General features: G+C 34.9%; 2 protein-coding genes across 5 annotated transcripts; both read left to right on the forward strand.

Annotated features, from left to right (window-relative positions):
* Positions 1 to 9,583, forward strand: ELO1 (Paxneb protein-like protein). 4 transcript variants are annotated; one of them, XM_028248108.2, is made up of 9 exons: positions 1 to 169; positions 855 to 1,013; positions 1,163 to 1,389; positions 2,396 to 2,471; positions 3,222 to 3,378; positions 8,025 to 8,103; positions 8,571 to 8,730; positions 8,804 to 8,895; positions 9,077 to 9,583. In XM_028248108.2, the coding sequence occupies exons 2-9, from the start codon at positions 881 to 883 to the stop codon at positions 9,227 to 9,229; spliced, it is 1,077 nt and encodes a 358-aa protein (XP_028103909.2). In that variant the 5' UTR covers positions 1 to 169; positions 855 to 880; the 3' UTR covers positions 9,230 to 9,583. The 4 variants fall into 4 exon arrangements, with proteins under 4 accessions (XP_028103909.2, XP_028103908.1, XP_082723034.1 ...); XM_028248107.2 differs by having other exon boundaries at positions 9,102 to 9,583; XM_082866908.1 differs by having other exon boundaries at positions 49 to 169; positions 855 to 1,068.
* A 2,417-nt stretch (positions 9,584 to 12,000) lies between these two features.
* Positions 12,001 to 12,636, forward strand: LOC114291559 (uncharacterized). The gene has a single exon (XM_082923850.1). The coding sequence runs from the start codon at positions 12,001 to 12,003 to the stop codon at positions 12,634 to 12,636; it is 636 nt and encodes a 211-aa protein (XP_082779976.1).
* The last annotated feature ends 7,090 nt before the right edge of the window (positions 12,637 to 19,726 follow it).

The following is a 19,726-nucleotide window of genomic DNA, read 5'->3' on the forward strand; positions in this document are numbered from 1 at the left end:
TTTTTTTTTAGTTTTGGTTTTGTTCTGTTTTGTTTCACTCACCAAAACGACGTTGTTTGGGAGTAATTCTCCAGGAAAATCAGTCTAGAAGAGAGGATCCGAACGCCAGAAACAGTAGAGTTGAAAGCATCGTCTCTGCAGCAAATCTCTGCACCGCACCATCATCAAGGTATGGAACTCCCTCTCTCTTCCCTCTCTTTACAGTTCACCGAACCCCTTTCTCTCTCTTCTCTCTCTCCTCACTACCCCCTCTCTGCCTAACCCACTCTTGGGGGTGGGTTGGGTTCTGAAATAAGGGAAATAATAGGCTCATGTTTTGTTTTCTATGTGAATAACTTGTTTTGTTTGTTCCCTCTTTGGTTTACTTCTTTTCCATCTTTGGTTTACTTCTTTTCCATCACCATATTTGGGCAATTTCTTTGATCAATTATTGTTATTATTATTATTTGTAGTTCAATTGCATCTGTTCAGGTTTTCCTTAATTTTTTTTCCCTTTCTTTAATCTTGGGCTTGGAATCAGAAGTATGCATTATTTCTGTGTTATATAGCCATTGGGCTGTTTTTCTTTTGGCAGTGAAAGTATTGACTCAATGCCTATTTGCTGTGATTAATGACCTTAATAAATAAAGGTTCTAACTTAAGTTAAGTTACCTCGTTTTCTTTACTCTTTACTTATCTCTTAATATTTTTGGTGGGTTGCAATGTTTAAGTTTCTAATTTAATATTTGAATCACAATATACCAGAATAGGGTAGATACAGTGGTTAAGAACTCTCATTAAATTCTTGTTGTTGTTTGTTGTTTTCCTTACAACAAAGTTTTGACAAATTCTGTTATTCATGTTCTTTTCTCTAGGTGTGGTAGAAAACATTGTTGCTGCCATGGCTGCAACGAAGACTCGGTCGAGTAGTTTCTCTCGCAACATTTCAGTTGCACCCACTTCTCAGGTCCCTGGACTCAAGTATGGACCAAATGGAACAATCTTTGTTTCGTCCGGAATACCAGATCTCGACAGTAACCCCCCTTACTCCCATTTTGCTTTGGAGTTACTAATGATGAACAAAAAAACGTAAATTGATTATCTTGTTTGCCATTTTCCTGGTGCAACCATTTTGCGTTATGTGTTTGCTAATTATTTTTCTTTTTCATATGTCATGCTGTAGAGATTTTAGGAGGTGGGTTCTCTTTGGGAAGCCTAGTTATGGTGATGGAAGACACTGAAGCACCTCATCATATGCTTCTGTTGAGAAATTTCATGTCTCAAGGATTGGTTCATAACCAACCTCTTCTTTATGCTAGTCCCTCAAGAGAACCAAGAGCTTTTCTTGGTACTTTGCCCAATCCAATATTATCTAAAGATGATAAATCTCGTGAGCATGACATAGAACAGGTAGCCCTTTATCCTCTCTCTGCGAAACATGAGTGTGCACCAAAGATTTTAAAGTCAAATGTGTAATGGGAGACATTTTATCCCTCATGAGGCGAGGCTTAAGCCTGAAGGCATCGAGGTGTAAACATTTCAAATTTCGAACTTCTATATTTGGTAAACAAATAAGAAAATTTTGAAGTTTTAAAAAATATTTAAAATTAAATATAAAAGTGTAAATACTTTGCTCGTCAAGGCGTCGAACATTTTACTGTAGAGAAGAAAGTTTACTCTCATAGAAGGTGAAAACAATATTCTTACTTGAGTTTGAGCTTTGTGTTTTTTCTTGGTTGGTTATTTACTTTAGTTTTTGCCATAGAATATAGTTACAAAAGAGGATCGTATTTTTTTATATGTTTAAACCATTTATTAGACCAAGTTTTACAACAACCCAAGATAAGTATTCATATGTGTACTCCTCATGCTTATTAGCAAAAGGCGTACAAGATGCACCTGAGGTGCATGCCTTAGGTTGTGATGCGCAAGCCATTTGAGAGTGTCACCTAAAAATCAAAGCCTTGATGCATTTTGTATCTGCCTTGCCTCGAGGTGAGCCTCAATAAAGCCTTTTAGAACTTTGGTGTGCACTCACCTGTATACACATTTATACATTTATTTGGAGAATTGGCATTTTGGGAAATATCAAGATTGTATTAGACCAAGTTTTACAACAACCCAAGATAAGCATTCATATGTGTACTCCTCATGCTTATTCGCAAAAGGCATAGAAGATGCACCTGAGGTGCATGCCTCATATTGTGATGCGCAAGTCATTCGTGAGTCACCTAAAAATCAAGCGTCAATGTGTTTTGTATATGCCTTGCCTCGAGGTGAGCCTCAATGAAAGCCTCAATAAAGCCTTTTAGAACTTTGGTGTGCACTCACCCATGCACACATTTATACATTTATTTGGAGAATTGGCATTTTGGGAAATATCAAGACTGTAAATAATATGTTCTGTTAATTGCAGGAGAAGGGGTTAAGGATAGCATGGCAATATAGGAAATACTTTGGGGAACATCAGCAAAATTTTGAGGGTCAGAAAGGTATGTTTCTTTAGAATTGTGTTTTCCTTTACTTATTAGGGTGCTTTCTCTTTGACTCGCAAGAATTATTGCTAAGGTAGTTTTGTAAGATTTGTTGAGTAGGAGAAAGACGTTTATTTTGTAATTGAGCACCTGCATAAATAAGAAAGTTTTTGAAAGGACAATGTGGTAGTTTCTACAGTGACGTGGTATTGTCTTCAATCTACATATGTTGTTGGGGCAAGAAAAACAAATTTTTGACTAGTGAGTAAAATATTCAGTTACAATACACAATGTCAAGCATTGAAGCCTTATTTTAAGTGAGAATAGCAGAGAGATGTGTAAGATGCTATAGGTGTAGTGTAGGGAATGGGGAAAGACTGGATATTGGATAAAGATTGAATAAATGGCAAACACTGAATGTATTGACTGATATTTTTCTACTAATAGTTGTGCACTCTAATTCCATCACTGATCATGTAGAGTAAGCAATAACCACCTCGTAGACTTTTCATGTATCAGGTGTAGCTCCACATGCTCTTTAAATAGTTTCTACACAGTTTTTGCTAGACTGAACTTTGTATGTGGTTTAATTCATGATTTCGTGCCCTCGTGTACTTTCAAAATCATCATTCAAGTTATTTTTCCTAAAAGATAATCTATGTTGATAATTTGCAAATGATGGAGGTCTAGCTGGGGATTTTGCAACTATAATGAAGCTCCTTTATTTTAAATATATATATATATATTTTTTTCTTCTTTCTAATGCAGATGGAAAACCTGAGTACTGCAATGATTTTGATTTGCGGAAGCCTCTAGAGAGGCACTTTCTTAGCGGTCAGCACATTGATTGCATTAGCCTTCAAGGTTCTCAGAATCTTGCCACTTTCCGTGACTGTTGTTCAGCATTTTTAGCCCAACTTCCTAGGTACTTTCATTTTCTTGATCAAATATCTACACTTGCAGGTCTTTGATACACCTATCTGGGTTCTCTGAACTGTCAAACTTGCTCATTTATTTATTTTGATATGATGTGTCAAACTAACTCATTTATTCACTTTCTGTAAGTTTTGCTTTGTTGGTCTTTGTTCACATAACTTTAATGAGGTAAAACTTGAAATCTAACATATTCCAATATTTTTGCCCCTTAATTTCTACGATTTGTTTGTTGCATTTTCTTCTTAATTTTCTTGTGATGGTGCAATCCTTAACTATTTGGAGGCCCATTATCCACTTTAGAAGCATAAGGTGAAGCATGTGGGTCCATTATGTGGACTGAAGACATTCGGTCCAATAAATGTAATTGGTAAATTTTATTATTTAGATTTAAAAACATAAATATTAATAAGGAATTTTGATTTTGTTTCTAATAATGTTAGGAATTAGTTTCTTAATTTAATTAGGGTTTGGCTTATAAATGTTAGGTCTTTGGCATTGTAATAGTGAGTTTTGGTTATAATATTAGGAGGATTTGGTCAAAATCCCATTATAATAAAATTTTAATGCATTAAGGACAAGTACAAAAGTTTTTCTTGAAAAATCCAACAAATCTCACTATTATCAAAATATTAAATTTTAAAATAATATAACTTTTAATGTATATATCAGTTTTTAATAAAATGAATATTTTTAGAATTCTCTCATCAAGATCTATCAAATAAGATTCTTGTTGACTCTGAAATTATTTTTAAAAAAAATAATAATTTATTACTGTTGAAATTAATGTAAACAGTAACAGTAACACGTTACTTTGTTTGATAGTAATATGTTACTTGGTTCACAGTAACACAGTAATATGTTACTCTGACAATATTGTCCAAGAAAGGAAAAAAAAAAAGGAGATATTTTACTTTGTTCTTACTCAATTATGTGTTTTCTCCTTAGGGGGTTTATGAAGAAAAATAAATTGGGATGTCATTTTCACCAAACAAGGATTCAATTGAGGGGTTTTGACTAAATTTCCCATAATTTAATTATTGGAGACATTGGCTATGGCCAATTCTCTCACTCACTTTGCCCCCACCATTCTACATCAATTTGGTATCAAATCTTATATGGATCCTTCTTTGTTGGAAGAGTTGGCCATCGTCATTGACAATGGTACCAGCTTCATTTTCAGCCATTGTCATTGTCAACATCAGTAGAGTCCTCCAGCATCTTCCCATTGTTTCTTTTGCTGTCGTCATCATCAATAAAAGATGAGATCATCATCACCGCCATAGATCACAACCGAAGCTTCCTTCATCACTGCCATAGATCACAACCAAAGCTTTCCTGTCTCGTCGTCCTTGCTGTAGTTTGTAGGTCAGCATCACACCAACGTTGTTCATTGAGAATGACGACAGAAGACGAGACAAGTAGAGTTTCAAGACCCATTGGTTTGGCCCTCCCCCCTTCACCCTTAAACGGACCATAAATCTAAAACTTGAGGCCCCAACCTAACCCCTCAGTGGTCCAACCCTGCTTTATAGCCAAAACTATTATCCCAGTGTATTTCCTACAATCCAACCTTTTTGCCTAACTAATAGCTCAACCTGATACCGAACCAATCAGCCCACCAGAACCCATTCATTTAATCTCAAGAACCAGCCCAGATCCTTCAAACAACCCAACCTAAATCCTTTTCCTTCAAAACCTGTCCTTAACTTTTAAAACTTACCCCAATCCATTATATTTTTAAAAAACCAAAGGCTTCAACACCAAACCAACCCACATACATCACCCACAATCAAATTTACTTGGTCCAAACCTTATCACTTAAGCCCAAAATTGAGCTCCACCCAGCCCAAAACCTCCTTTCCTAAGACACGTTGACCAACACTGAGTTAAACTCAAAAGTTGAATCCCTATACCAATTCCACAAGGAGTTGAGGATGACATTGACCCAAGTGCAAGTTACCTTTGAATAAGTCTTGTTTTGAAAGACAAAGGAAAGGATAAGGGTATGATTATTGGACCTTTGGGTACTTCTCTGCCTCATGATGTTGGGTATGAACACGAACGAATACTAGAGGATCCTCGCTTGTCTGATGTAGACAAGACAAGAGTGCCAAATTAGAAATTCCAGATTTTAATGGGGACCACGATCCAGAGGTATTTTTTGATTGGTTAGGTAGTTTAAAGAGGTTTTTTTTTTTTGTCGGTATCACATGATAGAGGAAAGAAAATAATTTTTTTGTGGGAGAAAATTTGAAGTGAACATCTAGAATTTGGTGGGCTAAATATCTGCGAAAACATAATGAAGCTAGACATAATTGGGATTAAGTCCATGGATAACTATAGTAGGTTGTTTTACAATTTGGCTACCAGGTCCAAGTTCTTATGGATTGAAGATGTCATGATTTCCATGTACTGTTAGAGGTTCAACCCGCAACTCCTCATGGATTGAAGATGTCATGATTTCCATGTACTGTTAGAGGTTCAACCCGCAACTCAATCTGCAACTCTTTGGTGGATTGGCTGCTAATAGACTTTACATACAGAAGATGCAATCCGAGTAGCATTTCAAATGGAAGACTTTTGTGAAACTCATTTGCAGAAAACTTCCTGATTGGCCTTCCCATTCTACTCCAAGTCCTTTTCAGTCTTTTTATTGAGATAACATTAAGTCCTAGTGTTTTAATTGTCCACGTTTTAGACATCAAGCTCAAGATTGCCTTTCTCCCAAGATTAATGTGCCAATTAAACCAGTTATTGAAAATGAAGACTTTGGGGGGTAAAAGAATCTAAGAAACAAAGCTTGATGAACAGGTTGTTGATGCCCTTGATTCGGAATCCTATGACGATCTCCTTAATGATATGTTTGGTATTTTTTGACCATTGTTGGCTTCTACAAAACAAGCCATAAAAGAACCTGGAAAGCTACAAAGAGTTAAGATTTTTGATACAAGGGTGAATAGTGGTGATCAAGTGTATTCTTTGGTGATTGATACTAGGAGTTGTGCTAATGTTGTGTCTGAAGAAGCCGTGAAGAAATTGGGTTTGAAAATGGAGTCGTATCTTGAACTTAATTTTCCTCAATACTAAACTCAAGGTCAACTAGTAGTGTCACGTGGCATTCAACATTGACAAGCACAAAGAGATGGTCGTATGTGACGTTTTGCCTCTTAAGCTCCGTCATATTCTTTAGGCATAGATTTGAGACTGTGATGTCACTCATGCGGTCCGTGCTAACATCTACTCTTTGATGGCTCTACAGAATACGCCCTTATTTGTGCCCACTGACGACTCCTTGTTCGGATGGAATTCTTGGTCGTTCTGCTAACTTGCTGGAATTGAGTTCTTTTTAGTGTAGGAGAATTGATGGTGCAACCCTTAAGTCTTTGGAGGCCCATTATCCGCTTTGGAAGCCTAAGGTGAAGCCCGTGGTTCCATCGCGTGGACCGAAGAATTTTTGGGCCAATAAATGTAATTGGCAAATTACATTATTATTTAGACAAATATTAGTAAGGAATTTTGAGTTTGTTTCCAATATTTGAGGAACTAGTTTCTTAATATAATTAGGGGTTTGGCACAAAGAGTTATGTTTTCATTTCGTTGTTGAGATTGAAATGAGATATCTGTTGTGGTCAATTTGTTTCTCTCTCTTTCCCTAAACCATTCTACATCGTCCTGTCCTGGCATGAAAGTTTCAGCATGCATAAGCAGTTGAATTAAGATACTGCCACATAGTTATTCAACTCAGTAGTCTTGTGTAATTGTTCTTCCAATTGTATGTGGTTGCCCCAACTTAGCAGTCTTATGTAATCTGTTATGATGATGGAAATTGTACAATTTTGTTAAATAAAAAAATGATGGAAGAGAGAATCTAGTGAGATGCACTTTTATATCAAAAAAGCAGTTTCAGGGGAGACAGGAAAAATATTCCTTCCTTTTTTTGTGTGTCAAACTCCCCATCAATTCTAAAACATGGAAAATTGAAAGGATTTAGAACAAAGATGCTTCACTTTCTACTATGCTTCAATTGTTTTGGATGGAAGTCACCACTCCTATTTGAAGGTTACAATCCTTGATTTTGCATTTGTACTTCAGCTGAATTCTATTATATTTCATATACTGGACAAACTTTTCAAGCTAGAATCGGCTTACTTTCAAGATGGATTCAGGAGCTGTTTATCTGTCTTTGATCCAAATTTTGGATTTTTAGAGACCTTTGAGTAGACATTTGATATATAGATGGTATAGATCCTATTGTACAAGGGTTGCACCCCCTTGGTGCCTCTTTTAATGTAATTTTATATATAAAAAAAATAAAAAAAAATTCTTAGTTTCTTATGGTCTCCCATATGCATTTGACCTGCTAAAGGTAGTATGAAAACAATATTCACGTGTTTTGCAGCTTCTGTCAAATTATGATTCACTTTTGATTTACGGAGAAGGTGAAAACATGAATGGATATTTCTTTATATTTATTGGGGAACAGATTCAATTAATCCCTCATATCTCTTCACAAATTACATGCTTTCCTTCAAAAAATCCATCTTGCTCAACTGCTTTTGGTGGTTGGAATCTGTTTGGGTTATCTAAGTAATTGTTTTGATTTTTGTTCTAACCACCTCTTTGTTCTGTTCCCAGATTTGATGGCAACATAACATCTGCTGGTCGCATCACCATTCAATCATTCTGTGCTCCACAATGTGAATATTCCAATATGGTTAGTGGCAAAGAGATGGGAGATTCTACTTCCATGCGCCAATTTTTCTCAATTCACACATTTTATTAGTTCACACACCAAAAAATTTTTACACCCTTAGATTTAGAAACTTAGTACTGAATGAAAACCCATGGTTCAGATATGAACTAGTGAACAAAAAATGGTCTGGTTATGAACTACTGAACGAAAAGAAATGCAGTGTGTACTAATGTCCTTCTTAGTGTGGAAACAGAAATGGTGTGGGGAAACAGAATGACCCCCGAAGAGATTCTGCTGGCATTGTTAATAGTCTCTTATGCCCTTTCTCCTTCTAAAATGTCTTCTTTTACTTAAATAGGCTTAAACCCACTTCATTATGCTTTGCTAATGGAAATCCTAGTGATTGGCTTCTACCACTTGTTCTAGCGGCTGCTGTTGCTATCGTAATAAGCATTATCAATATCTTTTTTCGCACATAATCATTGTAGGAATGGGAAATGCTTTCCTTTATCAGATCTTTGAAAAGCATGGTTCGGTCTTCAAATGCAGTTGCTCTTATAACCTTTCCACCATCCCTTGTTTCACCATCCATTGCAAAGAGATGGCAGCATTTGGCCGACACCTTACTATCCGTCAGAGCAATTCCAGGTATGCCATTGGCTTAGTAGCATTGTTAAGTTTACTATCTGAATGTTAATCCTTAAACCGGGGTTTGTATCAGATGAGGACAAGGAGTTGGCAAACCTTCTCACTGGTTATCAAGACATGGTTGGCCTTCTCAATGTGCACAAAGTGGCCCGTCTTAACACCCAGGTAGGAGATGAGTGTGTTTTGCACTAGTGCTGTCTTCTACTTTGTATGTTATTTTCTATTATATCATTTTACTCATTGCCAACTGTACGAGCGCGAAAGAATACAATTTTTTACCCACAAATTCTTGGATCTGCAGAATAATTAATTTAATCTGTTGGGAAATTATCTACTTCAATTGCAGTTGGTTGATTCAAACTTATCCACAGGTTCCAGTTATTCTGGAGGCAACAACATTCTCAATGAAGCTGAAAAAGCGGAGGTCATTGGTTTTAGAATGTCTAAATCAAGCCCCCATAGATGGTTCAAGTGGGAGTTCTTATGGCACGTCTGGTAGCTGTTCTGGGTCGTCTAAGACAGGGAGACTTGATTTTTAACTGCTTTGTCACATGGCTATTGTTTAAATGTGGTCAAAATCAAAACGCAGGAACCTCCCTAAATATGCATGTGACAAGGTTGATTTTATATTTCTATATTTGATTGAATTCTTTTGACCTTGCGCCAGCTTTTACCATATGGTCATGCGAAATTGGTGAAACAAGTTCAGTCATGTGCAGGAAAAATGAGGATCTATAACATTGATTGGATTCTTTTCTTTCTCATCCCATGTCTTGGTTCTTTCAGTATTTGCATATTATGTGTCACTACAACTGCAATGCAGTTCTAAATTATGAAAAAAAACCTTGGTAAACTTTAGTTGGTTTTATTTATTTATTTTTGGAGGAAATTCTAGTTGTGAATTGGGATGAGCAATATAACATTTTTTACATTATGTGCTTGATACGAGTTTAAAGTGGATTTTCTGTTGGTTCATACATTCTTTTCAGATTTTAATGTCTTTGGCTGATCCCCACTTAGAGCATCCCCAAGAGGCTTTTTAACATAGCTAGCTGGCTATTATAATTAGCATCATTCTATTTTACTCTCTCCAATGAACTAGTTAGGGCAATAGTTATTTTAACAAATTTTTTTAGTTTAGTTACATCTGAAGAGCATTGGGAGGCTTCTTAAACAATTTGTGTGGATAGATAAAATAAAGATGTTATCAAATTGGTGTTGCATCTCAGCTCTCAACTACAAATACAGTCACTCTGTCAATGGCTTCGAATATTTGCAAAATATTTTGAAAGTCAGTGAAATTGTTGTAAATAATAGATAGATCAATTGTTACTACGAAGTGGTTTGGGAAGTTGGCTAATTTAGTTTGATTTTTTTGGCTAATTTAGCTAAATTAGTTTCGTTTAGGAAGAAATTTTGATTTTTTTTTGGGTTTGGATGTGATGATTGTGAGAAATAAAGTAAAATAATTATGATTTAGATGTAACATTTTATTTTATTGGTTATTTAGGCCTCATTTGACATGCAACACTTCTGACTTAAAAGTCAAAAAGTTATTAAAAAAACTAAGAAGCCTATAACTTATATTAAAAAGTCAAAGGTTGTGTTTAGTATGCAGTTCTAATCATGATTCTACATTTATATTTGAGTGTAGTGTTTGGATATAACTTTCAAAAATTAATTTTACACTCACTTTTGCAAACTTGTTTCAGGCGGAGTTTTAAATTTTGAAATTTGGACTATCCAGTCGTTCGGCCAATTGATCAGAACGATGCTTTTTTTTTTTGTTGGGAAAATTGGCATATGTTGTTTTTTATATTTTAAATAAAAAATATTTTCGCATTTATTTAAATTTTTTTATGAGTTTTGTATAGAATTTTGAATTGTATGCTTGGTTAAGAATTGTAAGTTTTTGAGTCAAATATCATATGTCACATCAAAAATTTCAAACTCAATTCAAAATTCATAACCAAATAAATTTTTCACACTTAAATCATGATTCTAAAACTCACAAATTTAAAATATAACTCTATTCTGAAATCATAATTCTAAAACTCTACCAACGATTTCTTTCACTCTACTTTTGCACATCTTTTCGTAAAAAATTAAAAAGTCATTCCAAACACATTATTTTTTATATCTCATAGTTTAGTTAAAAAGCAAAAAAATTATTAAAATAACATATTCTCAAATGAGGCCTTAGTCTATTTTGTCTTTTTAAGCAAAAAAAATTATTGTCAAATGGCAACTTAATTGACTATTTTAGTCTGGTTAAAAAAATTGTGTTTGAGAAGATAATTGATTTTTTTTTAGTTGATTTAATGATTGTGAGAGAAAAAAATAAAATTATTATAATTTGAATGTGATATTTTGTACTATTAACTATTTTAACTTATTTTGAGAAGTTAAAAAAAAAAATTCAAATTTTTAGATTTAAAAAAAAAATGTAAAAAAATAAGTTTTTATTTTTATTTGACTATTTTAATCAAAAAAAACTTTCTTCCCAAATGACTTTTTTTATTTTATTATTATTTTTTCATTATTCAACTCTTATATGTGAGGAAGTTAATGAAGATTACGTTGAAAATGATTTTTAATTGGATAGTGCGGGTGATGGTTGCTTTTGGGTACGACTAACTTAGATGAAATTATTACATCTACCTCCCTTAAAGTTTTGCATAATTGCACGGACTCCACTTGTAATTTCAAAATTACACCAATTTTTTCTATTTTTTCAAACAATATATAAGACCCCCATTCTGTTAAATCAACCATTAAACTGTTGACAGAATCTTATGATATCAGCACATTTGGAGCTCTAAGAGCATCTCCAACCCTGAATCAAAATTTTCACCAAATCTGAGTAAAAAAATGACTTTTTTCTCAATCTGATACCGAGTGCTCCAACGGTGCATCAAATGCCGTGGGTCAACCGGTTGGTCGACTGGTGGGTCGACCGGTAAGAGTAATTTTTTTTTTTTTAAAAACCCTTTTGAACTGTTTGAACCCACCTCTGTGAACTGAGGAAGGAGCGACCGGTTGGTCGACCGGCGGGTCGACCGGTCAGCCAAATTTTTTTTTCCCCCTTCATTTCTGTTCCCAATTCTTTTTCCTATTTCTTTTTCCCTCCATTTTTCCCTTCATTACATATATGTCTGGCGTATGAATTATGCTCTCACATAAATCCATTATCCATATGCCAGACAACTCTACAAAACTGATACGTTCATAACTTGAACAAAATAGAGCATCATGAATACCTTCAAATCCATGATATTGACTTCATTTTCATCATCTTCTTCTTCTTCATCTTCTTCTGATGATGAATCTGATGATGAACATATCGTCACACTTTTAGGAGCTTATGAGCAGAACAATACTAATATGTTTCAGATTCTGAAGAGTGATAGCTCGAAGAAGGTAGGTGGTTCTGTTGTAGGTCATAGGTATATACACAGAAATAGAAGGCAGGGTCACGATAGATTGTTTGGAGATTATTTTGCTGCAAATCCTGTGTATTCACCTACAGTATTTCGGAGACGTTTTCGAATGCATCATCCTTTATATCTACGAATTTTGAATGCAATCCAAGCACACAATTCATATTTTCTTCAAAAACAAGATGCAACTTATGTACTTGGATTATCTCCCCTACAAAAAATGACTTCAGCGATGAGAATATTGTCATATGGTGTTGCAGCAGATGCAGTTGATGATTACATATGTATCGGAGAAAGTACTGCAATTCAAAGTTTGCAACAATTTTGTAATTCAGTGATTGAAATATTTGGTGAAGAATATTTGAGATCTCCAACACCAACTGACATTGCTAGATTACTTGCTATTAGAGAGGTTCGGGGGTTTCCTGGCATTTTGGGAAGTTTAGATTGCATGCATTGGGAGTGAAAAAATTGTCCAAAGGCATGGCAAGGTCAATATGTAGGCCATCAAAAGAAGCCAACCATTATTCTTGAAGCAGTAGTATCTTTGGACTTATGGATTTGGCATGCATTTTTTGGAATGCCTCACACAATGACTTGAATGTGTTGAACCGATCGCCTTTGTTTTCTGATCTTGCGCAAGGTAAAGCTCCCCCTGTCCATTACACGATTAACGGACATAATTACGATATGGGTTATTACCTTGCTGATGGTATATACCCTCAATGGGCAACACTGGTTCAAACAATTTCTTCTCCCCAGGGAGCAAAGAGACAACATTTTGCAATGGTGCAAGAGTCTGCCAGGAAAGAAGTAGAGCGGGCATTCGGAGTCCTTCAATCTCGATTCGCAATTATAGGTGGTGCTGTATGTTTTTGGGATTCGAAAATGCTTGCCAACATAATGAAGACTTGTATTATTTTACATAATATGATTGTCGAAGATGAGAGGGAGAAGCACATTGACTTCAATTATGAAATTTCATCAACCAACACACCAGTGCAACTTTTTTCTACTCCTACGAATGACTTCCAAACATTTTTGTCTCGTCATTTAGGTATTAGAGATAAGGATGCATATCACGCCCTCCGTAATGATTTAGTAGAACATATGTGGCATCTTCATGGTGAACACTAAATTCATCACAGCAATACATGTAATTTTGTTTCAAGTTTTGGAATGAAAAGGTTGTCTTGTTTGTAATCTTCATGTTTCTAAGCACTATATGAACTAAGTAATTCAGAAGTTATGTGATGAGCTGCTGTTGGTCTGATTAAATCTTTAATATTTAGAATTGTGCAGTGTTCAATTCTACCCTAAATACCTCTCCAAATATCACATAAATTTAATAATCATGTCTTCAAATTTTTGTTGATGTGCCAGAAATCATAATACCACATCCATTTATGCACATTTCATAATTATGTGTTAAATGATAATTACTGATGTTGATATGCATAATCATAATTTCATAATATCTTAACTGATAATTAGTCTTCTTAATTTAATAATAAAACCTCAAAGTACTGCATAATCATTATTTGTGCATAATCATAATTTCATAATAATGTCTTAATCATTATTGATGTGCCATTGATTTACTGATGTTGATCTTCTCATTCATTTATTACCTCACTTGACATGTATTCGACAGACAGAGTAAAAAAACACTTAACAAGCCTTCAATTATTTGTCTTCAATTATTTGAACATGAATCTGGATAAATGCATTCCACCTACAAATCATAATGTGTTCAATTATTTGTGCACACACTACACTGCATACGTTTGAACCACCTACCTTCCATTAAACACATACCAGCTACCAGTCAGTGACTTCATTCCATTTACCATGCCTCATTTTGCACACACCTTGACTTGTTGAGTATTAATTTCCTCACCACCTACCTCAAGAATGGAGCCTCTATATCAATTGACAGACCACTTCATTCCACCTCTATACCAAGGGAAACATCTGAATACCTCTCAGCACTGAATACCTTCATTCCACCTTCATTCCACTTTCACTTTCACTTTCATACCTCTGCCACCTTCATTCCACTTTCACTGAATACCACCTTCATTCCACCTTCATACCACCTTCATTCCACCTTCATACCTCTGCCACCTTCATTCTACTTTCACTGAATACCTCTCCCACAGATTGCATACCTCTGCCACCAAGGGAAACATCTGCATCAACAAAGGCAGGAACAAGCACAAGCAGGCAGCATCCAAAACAGCATCAAAACAGAGTAAATTTTACATGAATGGCACGGGGCAACCGGTTGGTCAACCGGCCCTCTGTTTTTTTTTTTTTTTCAGTGTGTATGCTGTCATTTTTCGATTTTAATGTTGTATTTATTCAACTTGATGTTTTATTTGTTCAACTTTAACCTTCTTAGGAGCATAAACTTCATGTTTGAATCAAATTATATGTTCAATATTTGAAAAATTAACATGATGCCTATTTTTCTGGGACTAACTTCTATGTACTGGCATATGCCTCATTTTATAGTTTCAGTATGCACTTCAGGAAATTGAACATGTAATATGACAAATGATTTAATAATTAGTATGCACTTCAGTATACAAACTACATGTCATTACTATGCCTCAAAAACAAATATAATTTTTATTGTTTCTCTCTTTATTTACTTTCATGCATTTTCCCCATTGTCAATTTGATTGTACTCCCTAAACCAAATTACAATAAAATACTTGAAGTATTATGCTTTCTCTTCCTTCTAGAATGGACATCCAAACAGATATAACAGAAGATTGATTTTTTCTTGATAATTCAAACGTTATTTTTATTTTTATTTTTATTTTTATTTGCTAGTGCATGTGTGTTATATCAATATGCATTCACAAAATACTTCTCTAGATCACATTTGACTTCTCATGTCAGTATGCATTCAAGAAACTCTCCTCAAGTTCACATTTGGCTTCTCACTACCTATCACACACACTCACTCACAGAACAAGATGATGATTTAAATTACACCACCAAATAAATTTCAAACACTGAGGATTATTATTGTCATGTTAATTTGAGTACAAATTGGCAAGGGATTTACAAAAACAGAAGTTGAATTTTAGTACAAATTGGCAATGGATTATTATTGTCATGTTAATTTGAGTACAATTTCAGACCTGATTTAATCTCATCATATGTAATTATGCACTTTAGTATGCAGTTTAGTTTATTGAACATGTAATATGAAAATGCACATGTTAGTAGGCATACTACAAGTTGGTCATGTTTTTCGATTTTAATATGTATTGTAATATTAGAACTATATTCATTTCAACTCTAAGTTAATGTTTTCATAAAGAACACCAAGCCACCTGTAATTCACCTTTCATATGTAACACATATTCATTAAAATTCAACAGATATTGACATCATGCCTAGAACTAAAAGAGCGAGACCACAAGTTGGTGAAAGTTCCAACCCTCCACGACGCAAAGAACAGCAGCGTCAAAATCAGTCATATCCTACTGATGATTTTCTCAGTGAAAGTCATGCACTAACCTTTTCATACTTCTCCAGCAGACCGATTGTAACAGGAAGGAGGGTAAATCTGTCATCTCAATATGATGCACTATTAGTTAGTAAACTTGAAGCAATGGGGTGGCAAAATTTAATTAATTTACCCCAAAAGGTGTATTCGCGGCTGGTATCTCTATTTTATGTTCACCTAAGAGGTACTCAAGAATAAGATGGAAATTTCACTCTGTTGTCATATGTGAAAGGAAAGGGTATACAGTTTGATATTCCTACTTTAGCAAGCATTATTGGAGTTGAGTTAGGTGATGAAAATATCCATTTTCATACTGAGGCTGACTTAGCTAAAATTGTTGGTAATGCTACTGATGTATATATTAGTATTTGTCAGAACAGATTTACTGGGACTAGTTTACAAGCAAGACATTTGAAACCTTATCTTCGGATTCTCCACCGGTGGATTATAGAAAATGTCACTCCAAAAAAAGGACATCATGATGCGGTTCCATATTTTAATGCCTATTTGTTATACTGTTTTGAAGTTGGTCATAAGTTAGATTTGTGTTACATAATTATGAAAGAAATGATAATCGCAAATCAAGGTCAATTCACGGGCCGGTCATTACTGTTTGGGGCACTGTTGACCAAAATTTTCAAACATTTCAGGGTTCGGCTTGTAGATGAAACGGAGATGAAAATCAGGTCACCCATTAATCAGTATGTAGTGACTCGTGCTGGTGCAATCTCCAATTTAATGGGAAGTGATAATGCTACAGACGATTCAGAAGATGAAGTCCCACCAGATGATGCCCCACAAGATCCTCCTGCCAATGTGATGCCATCAACTGAACAACCTCAATATTGGACTGAGTTTTTGGCCATGGAAGAACAACGTTATAATGAACGCGTTCAATGGGAACAGCAAATGGCTAATCAGGTCAATTCGTTGGGTACTCAGTTTGACACATTTGCCACTGCCCAGAATTCATTAATTCAACAACTTGGTGAATTCCGTGTGGATATTGAGCATCGTGTAAATACGGTTGAGCATCGGGTAAATGACATATACCATCACTACTACCCTCCTCCACCACCACCACCACCACATAATGACTGTTGATGTATTTCACATTATGTATTTGTTTTAGTTTCAGTATTTTGTTCTTTTAACAACTTTTTGTTGGGTCAGTTTGTTAAAGAGGACGACAGTAATTAAAACCTATTCACTTATGACATTGGCCTATTGATATATGTACTTCATATTGTGGTTTTTCATTTTAATGCCTATTTGACAAAAGACATTATTATGTACATTCTGAAAATGCTACAAAAAAAGTCATTAACCATTTCTGATTTGTGGTATAAATCAGGTTATAGTACTGATTGGCATATTCATTGACATATCATTTTAAAGAAGACGAGGTTAATTAAAAAAAAACGACATTGAAGTACAAGCCAAAGATCTCCCTATTCAAAAAACATGGCAACAATTAGACATTGACCTTGAAAGATGGCAAAAATACATGGCAAAAATTCATAAAACCAATAAAACTAACCAATACAAGTTAGATGTAATAATTTTAAATAATAAAACTAATGGATGAAACCCACTAATACAGAACCTTTCAAGGCAATCTACTAGTTGATCGAAATAAAATCTGTCGTTGAAGATCTTCGTAGTACGCCCTTTGCATAGGATTTAAAATTGTCATGTCCATTGACATTATTTTATGATCTTCATTTCGTTGTTCTCTTTCATTCATCATGGATAGGAGTTTTAGTTGTTCCTCCTTATCTTCGACCCTTCTTCGACGCTCTGTAGCCTTCTGCTCACGGTCTCGCTCAATAGTTCTAGCGGAGATACTTGATAACACTTCAACAATTTTAGATTGGTTGGCAGCCATTTCATCAAATCTACTATCATGCGTTGTTTGATTCTTCAGCTTCTTTTTCGCTGCCTTAGTACTAATTGGTCGTGTTGATGTGTTAGATGGTTGTTCGTGCACCGCATTATTCTGGTTGGATTGAGAAGCGTCAAATTCAGTTGGCAGATTGAAACATGGATCAGCATGTTGCGTGGTTCTTTTTGATCGAAATTCATCCCATTTACAACTTCAGCGCAAAATATCCCAGCATGTATCAAATGTGAAGTGTTTTTTCTGTATTACATGATACATCCACTTCGCTTCAGTGACCTAAATAAAAAATTATAAAGATTTCAATAACAAGTATATATTTAGAAAAGAAAATTGATATTTAATAACACAAATAAATTTTACCATATTTGCCTCAGTTGTTCCACTTTGTTGCCTCAGTTGAATTTGTTCAAGAAAATCACAGAATTTATTAATGGCCTTTTGCATGACAGACCAACGGTGAGACAAAGAAATACGATTTCGATTTGATTCACTGCTCAATTGTGAATTAAAATAAACTAGTACTTGTTCCCAAAATATAGCCATAGTCTGACTATTACCAGTAATGGGATCTTGAGAGACTGCTAACCAAGATCTACATAAAGTTTCATCTTCTATAATTGTGAACGCTTTACCACGAGAAGTTTCTGAAATAAAATGATTATCACTGTTCTGCGTGTTCTGCTCTTGTGAAGATTCCGACATAAAATTAATATCAGTGTTTTTGCTCCAACATTTGTTATTCTCCAAACATTTCGAAATCTTCCATACTTTGAAAAAAATACAATACACTTACTGAAAAATATTATAATGATATAAGCTCAAACTTAGAATCAGATAATTTATTGAGATACTAATAATTAAAATTTCAAGAGAAAAAAATATGTATTGACACAAAAGAAACAAAACTCACAACATATAAACGTAATGCTACTCGGAAAATGAAATACTCTGTCTTGATATTCTAAAAATGAAATACTATCTTGATATAGAAATCAGATCTATTTTATAGAGCACATCATCAACGGTAAATTTTCAAAATAGCCTGTCCATCCAACGGTAATTTATTATTGTAACGGCTAGTTCTGTAATATATATGTAAAAGGTAACCATTTTATTTGTATTTTGAAGAAAATTAAAATTTATATCACCCTCTAAATTATTCATAATCCACAAAGTAAACTATGTCAAAATAACCTAGCTCAAACAACATGAAATCAAACCAACCAGTTCATATGCTACCCTCAAAATTGTACCAGTTCAAATGCTAGCCGAAGGACTCAATCCGGTGGACCGGTGGGTCAATCGGCCGGTTGACCGGTTGCGCCCAACGGCCACGGTTCAAACCAAACAGGTCAATCCAACCACTTGGCAGGTCAAGCCAACCTTGATGCAGAGGTCAACTGGTTGGTCAACCGGCCGGGCAACCGACTGGTTGACCGGTTCCTCCCTCCAACGGTCACGCCCAGTGTTTTGATTAAATTTGTATACTGTTCTCACTTTGATGATTTGTTTGATGAATTCTGAATTTGATACCGGTTTGGTGAAACCGTTGGAGCATGAAAAAGTGATTTTTTTACCAAATTTTAAATTTGATGACAGGTTTAGTTCAGGGTTGGAGATGGTCTAAGGGGGTGTTTGGCAAGAAAAAAAATAGCCTAGTTTAGGCTAAAATTCACAAAAAGACAAAATATGCTAAAATAGCTAATGAGATAAAATATCACATCAAACCCATAATCATTTCACTTTTTCTCTCACAAACATCACATCCAACCACAAGAAAATCCAATCATCTTCCCAAACACAAAAATTTTAACCTACTAAAATAGTCAAAAACTAAAATAGCCTACTAAAATAGCAACTTCCCAAACGAAGCCTAAGTACCAAGAATACCTTTGTAGATACCAATGTCCACCTCTACAAACCCCTTATCACTACCCCTAGCCACTATATCACAATTAGAATTCAAGCATAAAAAATGGAACCCCAAACATTGACATTGTTACCTACAGATGCAAACATGGTTAATTTGATTACGAAGGAGTGAAGACTTTGTCTTTTTGGGTAATGCTTCTCACGCACTCTTTACATAATGTCAAGCAGTTAAGTCAACTATTTTGTAGCAATGCA

The sequence above is a fragment of the Camellia sinensis genome, chromosome 4, assembly GCF_055761805.1.
Source record: "Camellia sinensis isolate YWXY chromosome 4, ASM5576180v1, whole genome shotgun sequence".
Taxonomy (NCBI): Eukaryota; Viridiplantae; Streptophyta; class Magnoliopsida; order Ericales; family Theaceae; genus Camellia; species Camellia sinensis.